Source organism: Hemitrygon akajei, chromosome 11, assembly GCF_048418815.1.
Source record: "Hemitrygon akajei chromosome 11, sHemAka1.3, whole genome shotgun sequence".
Lineage (NCBI taxonomy): Eukaryota > Metazoa > Chordata > Chondrichthyes > Myliobatiformes > Dasyatidae > Hemitrygon > Hemitrygon akajei.
Genome location: NC_133134.1, coordinates 69,388,572 through 69,394,892, shown reverse-complemented (window position 1 = coordinate 69,394,892; position 6,321 = coordinate 69,388,572). Strand labels below are relative to the sequence as shown.

Below are 6,321 nucleotides of genomic sequence, written 5' to 3'. Positions count from 1 at the left end.
GCACGGAGTCCCGCGTGCAGGTGGTTTTGGCGCACTCAGAGTCTCACGTGCAGGTGGGCTGGGCGCGCTCGGAGTCCCGCGTGCAGGTGGTTTTGGTGCGCTCGGAGTCTTGCGTGCAGGTGAGCTGGGCGCGCTCGGAGTCTCGCGTGCAGGTGGGCTGGGCGCGCTCGGAGTCTCGCATGCAGGTGGTTTTGGTGCACTTGGAGTCTCGCGTGCGGGTGGTTTTGGTGCACTTGGAGTCTCGCGTGAGGGTGGGCTGGGCGCGCTCGGAGTCTCGCGTGCGGGCGGTTTTGGCGCGCTCGGAGTCCCACGTGCAGGTGGTTTTAGCGCGCTCGGAGTCCCGCGTGCAGGTGGGCTGGGCGCGCTCTGAGTCCCGCGTGCAGGTGGTTTTGGCGCACTCGGAGTCTCGCGTGCAGGTGGGCCGGGCGCGCACGGAGTCCCGCGTGCAGGTGGTTTTGGCGCACTCAGAGTCTCACGTGCAGGTGGGCTGGGCGCGCTCGGAGTCCCGCGTGCAGGTGGTTTTGGTGCGCTCGGAGTCTTGCGTGCAGGTGAGCTGGGCGCGCTCGGAGTCTCGCGTGCAGGTGGGCTGGGCGCGCTCGGAGTCTCGCATGCAGGTGGTTTTGGTGCACTTGGAGTCTCGCGTGCGGGTGGTTTTGGTGCACTTGGAGTCTCGCGTGAGGGTGGGCTGGGCGCGCTCGGAGTCTCGCGTGCGGGCGGTTTTGGCGCGCTCGGAGTCCCACGTGCAGGTGGTTTTAGCGCGCTCGGAGTCCCGCGTGCAGGTGGGCTGGGCGCGCTCTGAGTCCCGCGTGCAGGTGGTTTTGGCGCACTCGGAGTCTCGCGTGCAGGTGGGCCGGGCGCGCACGGAGTCCCGCGTGCAGGTGGTTTTGGCGCACTCAGAGTCCCGCGTGCAGGTGGTTTTGGTGCGCTCGGAGTCTTGCGTGCAGGTGAGCTGGGCGCGCTCGGAGTCTCGCGTGCAGGTGGGCTGGGCGCGCTCGGAGTCTCGCATGCAGGTGGTTTTGGTGCACTTGGAGTCTCGCGTGCGGGTGGTTTTGGTGCACTTGGAGTCTCGCGTGCGGGTGGGCTGGGCGCGCTCGGAGTCCCACGTGCAGGTGGTTTTAGCGCGCACGGAGTCCCGCGTGCAGGTGGTTTTGGCGCACTCAGAGTCCCGCGTGCAGGTGGTTTTGGTGCGCTCGGAGTCTTGCGTGCAGGTGAGCTGGGCGCGCTCGGAGTCTCGCGTGCAGGTGGGCTGGGCGCGCTCGGAGTCTCGCATGCAGGTGGTTTTGGTGCACTTGGAGTCTCGCGTGCGGGTGGTTTTGGTGCACTTGGAGTCTCGCGTGCGGGTGGGCTGGGCGCGCTCGGAGTCCCACGTGCAGGTGGTTTTAGCGCGCTCGGTGTCTCGCGTGCAGGTGGTTTTGGCGCGCTCGGAGTCTCACGTGCAGGTGGGCTGGGCGCGCTCGGAGTCTCGCAAGCAGGTGGTTTTGGTGCACTTGGAGTCTCGCGTGCGGGTGGTTTTGGTGCACTTGGAGTCTCGCGTGCGGGTGGGCTGGGCGCGCTCGGAGTCTCGCGTGCGGGCGGTTTTGGCGCGCTCGGAGTCCCACGTGCAGGTGGTTTTAGCGCGCTCGGTGTCTCGCGTGCAGGTGGTTTTGGCGCGCTCGGAGTCTCACGTGCAGGTGGGCTGGGCGCGCTCGGTGTCTCGCGTGCAGGTGGGCTGGGCGCGCTCTGAGTCCCGCGTGCAGGTGGTTTTGGCGCACTCGGAGTCTCGCGTGCAGGTGGGCCGGGCGCGCACGGAGTCCCGCGTGCAGGTGGTTTTGGCGCACTCAGAGTCCCGCGTGCAGGTGGTTTTGGTGCGCTCGGAGTCTTGCGTGCAGGTGAGCTGGGCGCGCTCGGAGTCTCGCGTGCAGGTGGGCTGGGCGCGCTCGGAGTCTCGCATGCAGGTGGTTTTGGTGCACTTGGAGTCTCGCGTGCGGGTGGTTTTGGTGCACTTGGAGTCTCGCGTGCGGGTGGGCTGGGCGCGCTCGGAGTCTCGCGTGCGGGCGGTTTTGGCGCGCTCGGAGTCCCACGTGCAGGTGGTTTTAGCGCGCTCGGTGTCTCGCGTGCAGGTGGTTTTGGCGCGCTCGGAGTCTCGCGTGCAGGTGGGCTGGGCGCGCTCGGTGTCTCGCGTGCAGGTGGGCTGGGCGCGCTCGGAGTCCCGCGTGCAGGTGATTTTGGCGCGCTCGGAGTCCCGCGTGCAGGTGGTTTTGGCGCACTCGGAATTTCGCGTGCAGGTGGTTTTGGCGCGCTCGGAGTCTCGCGTGCAGGTGATTTGGGCACGCTCGGAGTCCCGCGTGCAGGTGGTTTTGGCGCACTCGGAATCTCGCGTGCAGGTGGTTTTGGCGCGCTCGGAGTCTCGCATGCAGGTGGGCTGGGCGTGCTCGGAGTTTCGCGTGCGGGCGGTTTTGGCGCGCTCGGAGTCTCGCATGTAGGTGGGCTGGGCGTGCTCGGAGTCTCGCGTGCAGGTGGTTTTGACCCGCTCGGAGTCCCGCGTGCAGTTGGTTTTGGCGCACTCGGAGTCCCGCGTGCGGGCGGTTTTGGCGCGCACGGAGTCCCGCGTGCGGGCGGTTTTGGCGCGCTCGGAGTCTCGCGTGCGGGTAGGCTGGGCGCGCTCGGAGTCCCGCGTGCGGGTGGGCTGGGCGCGCTCGGAGTCCCGCATGCGGGTGGGCTGGGCGCGCTCGGAGTCTCGCATGCAGGTGGTTTTGGCGCGCTCGGAGTCCCGCGTGCAGATGGTTTTGGCGCGCTCGGAGTCCCGCATGCGGGTGGGCTGGGCGCGCTCGGAGTCCCGCGTGCAGGTGGTTTTGGCGCACTCGGAATCTCGCGTGCGGGTGGTTTTGGCGCGCTCGGAGTCCCGCGTGCGGGTGGGCTGGGCGCGCTCGGAGTTCCGCGTGCAGATGGTTTTGGCGCGCTCGGAGTCCCGCGTGCGGGTGGGCTGGGCGCGCTCGGAGTCCCGCGTGCGGGTGGGCTGGGCGCGCTCGGAGTCCCGCATGCGGGTGGGCTGGGCGCGCTCGGAGTCTCGCATGCAGGTGGTTTTGGCGCGTTCGGAGTCCCGCGTGCAGATGGTTTTGGCGCGCTCGGAGTCCCGCATGCGGGTGGGCTGGGCGCGCTCGGAGTCCCGCGTGCAGGTGGTTTTGGCGCACTCGGAATCTCGCGTGCGGGTGGTTTTGGCGCGCTCGGAGTCCCACGTGCGGGTGGGCTGGGCGCGCTCGGAGTTCCGCGTGCAGATGGTTTTGGCGCGCTCGGAGTCCCGCGTGCGGGTGGGCTGGGCGCGCTCGGAGTCCCGCGTGCGGGTGGGCTGGGCGCGCTCGGAGTTCCGCGTGCAGGTGGTTTTGGCGCGCTCGGAGTCCCGCGTGCGGGTGGGCTGGGCGCGCTCGGAGTTCCGCGTGCAGGTGGTTTTGGCGCGCTCGGAGTCCCGCGTGCGGGTGGGCTGGGCGCGCTCGGAGTTCCGCGTGCAGATGGTTTTGGCGCGCTCGGAGTCCCGCGTGCGGGTGGGCTGGGCGCGCTCGGAGTCCCGCGTGCGGGTGGGCTGGGCACGCTCGGAGTTCCGCGTGCAGGTGGTTTTGGCGCGCTCGGAGTCCCGCGTGCAGATGGTTTTGGCGCGCTCGGAGTCCCGCGTGCGGGTGGGCTGGGCGCGCTCGGAGTCCCGCGTGCGGGTGGGCTGGGCGCGCTCGGAATCTCGCGTGCAGGTGGTTTTGGCGCGCTCGGAGTTCCGCGTGCAGGTGGTTTTGGCGCGCTCGGAATCTCGCGTGCAGGTGGTTTTGGCGCGCTCGGAGTCCCGCGTGCGGGTGGTTTTGGCGCGCTCGGAGTCCCGCGTGCGGGTGGGCGGGGCGCGCGGCACGTGATGCGGTCGATTAGGAGAAGCCATTGCGAGGATGTGCTGGAGCGTGTTGGCATTGCGGAGCCTGGCGGTGTTTACCGGCGCTCTGTTGACAGCCGAAGGCCTCTATTACCTGCTCCGTTACGTGAGGAAGTTTCGTGAGCAAAAGCCCAGGGTGCTGTTTTTCCCGACACCGGTCACCTGCTTGCGGCCGCTGCTGTTGAGCCCCAGACACTGTGATTGCAGCCTGCCGCACGGGGAAAGCGCGCTGAGTAGCCTGGCCCGCCTGTTGCTCGGTGCAGGCCGCTCGCTCGACGTCTGTGTGTTCACCATCTCCAGCTCTGACTTGGGCAGCCTGGTGCTCGCCGTGTACAGCCGCGGGGTGCGGGTCCGTGTTATCACCGACTCCGACTACATGGCACTGGCTGGCTCCCAGGTGGGCATATTCCGGAAGGCAGGTGAGTGATAATGGCCCTCAACTAACCTATGCTCAACACCTGAAATGGCCGGTCAGCGTCACTGTCTCCACATGCAACTCCCAAACCCATATCTCTGTATTCCAACCCCGACCCGGTTTGCCTGCTCCACCTGCGCGCAGATTAGCCTTAATCTGCTTCACTGGTAACTAAACCACGATGCCAGGTATTCCATGTATTAAAACGAACAGACGGCACGAAAATTGAAATATAAAAGACTGCAGATGAATTGAACTAATGGTCTGGCATATCTGAAGCCCGATACAGGGTCTTCACTTGAAATGTCAACGTCCTTCCACCACACTGAACGCCCATGCTCTCTACCTGCTGTGTTCTTCCAGCAGTTTGCTATTTTTTGCTTTAATGCTAATACAATGTGATTGAACAGTTCAGCAGTTTAAAAAAAACTGGTAGACCCTTGTAGCAAATTAGAATTCAATTGAGTGGTTCCAGGAAACAGCGGAAGATAGAAAACATTTGTGGAATTGTTCATAGGTCTCATTAGATAGTTAAAATGTGCTTGGTATAAATAAGCACATTAATGGTATGTTTAAAGGGGAGACTTTAAAGGTTTGCGGGTTGTTGGCTGGAAGCTATGTGAGAGGATGTGTTGATGACTAGCATTTAAAGAAGTACAGAATTCACAGCAAATAAGTTCCTTAGGCACAGAGACATAACTGGAAAAGTGGTGCAGCCATGAATTACAAGAGAAATTGCAGTTGGTACCAAATGTAAGTTGCACAGTTGCCATAAAAATGCAAGTATGATTTATTTAGCAATACAGGGTGGAGCCTCACAACCCTAACTCTAACCTAATCACAGGACGATTTTTTACAGTGGCCAATTAACCTACCCTGGGAGGAATCCAGAGCGTGTGGGAAAACCCACATGTTCCGTGAGGAAGAGGTACAGACTCCTTGCCAGAATTGAACTCTGAACTCCGTGTTGACCCAAGTTGTCATAGCGTCCTGCTAACCCTGCCAGAAAAGGTGTGCAATTTGGTAAAAGGTGTCGAGGGAATTGAGAAGGAAAACTAAAACAAAATTAGAGTAAACTATTAAGAAACACAAAAGCTGAATTTCTATACTTTAGAAATAAAATAGCTAGCAGGAACAAATGGGGAATATTAAAATTTAAAGCCAGTAAAATCAGAATAAAAGATCCCAATCCATTACTGCTTGCCACTTCTGGTAACTTTCTTTGCCTTTTCCTTTGATTTAACTTTTTTTCTTTTGTATGGACCACTGTTTGTGCTTTTATTGTGCTTTAAAGGAATTTTGTTTTGCAAGTAATGTTATTTCTGTAAATGCTAGTCCTAATTTACTACAGCCACCTGGCCTTCATACTTTCACAGTAGTCTTGGTTAGATTTAAAATTCTATATTCACCGACTCTTTAAATCACTGCTGTGCCAGACGGAACTGGACAAGAGAGGTCTAGGGTACCTTTCTCGGGAGGTCTCAAGATGGCGCTTATGGAGTGAGACAGTTTTAGGCTTTGCTCCAATCCTTTTACATTTTTCTACCTACAATCACCCCCTAATTGACCTGTCTATACCTATTCTAAAGGGGTTGATATTTATGAATTTTTTTCGACTGTTTGAATTATTTTTCACCTCGTTAAAATGTCTAAACCACGAGAACCTAACGAATTGAAACTCGAGAAAGAACCTTTAACTTTGGAAGCAATTGCGAAACTTATGGATGAGAGACTTGAGAAAGTGGAGAATAAACTAACTCCAAAGCTTTCTATGTTCAATGAAACTTTAAAGACAGTTAATGCAAAACTTAAATCACTCACACTGGATTCTCAACAACAAGAAGCAAGAATTTTAGCTCTCAAAGATGCTGCTCGCCAGAGAGATCGCAAAATTGAAATTCTGGAACAACAACAATCTTCGACTTTGCAACTGCTGGATTGTTATAAATCTAAACTTACTGATCTTGAAAACCGGTCTCGAAGACAGAATCTCCAGATAATTGGGCTTCTGGAAAATGTG

The 6,321-nt window shown here is 59.6% G+C and overlaps 1 protein-coding gene across 1 annotated transcript in view; it reads left to right on the top strand.

The window, feature by feature from the left end:
• Positions 1-3,896: 3,896 nt before the first annotated feature.
• pld6 (phospholipase D family, member 6) overlaps positions 3,897-6,321 on the top strand; it is a 45,686-nt gene continuing 43,261 nt past the window's right edge. Inside the window, exon 1 of the mRNA XM_073059909.1 lies at positions 3,897-4,305. Coding sequence (XP_072916010.1) covers positions 3,903-4,305 — 403 coding nt within the window. The 5' untranslated portion in view covers positions 3,897-3,902. The remainder of the gene's footprint in view (positions 4,306-6,321) is intronic.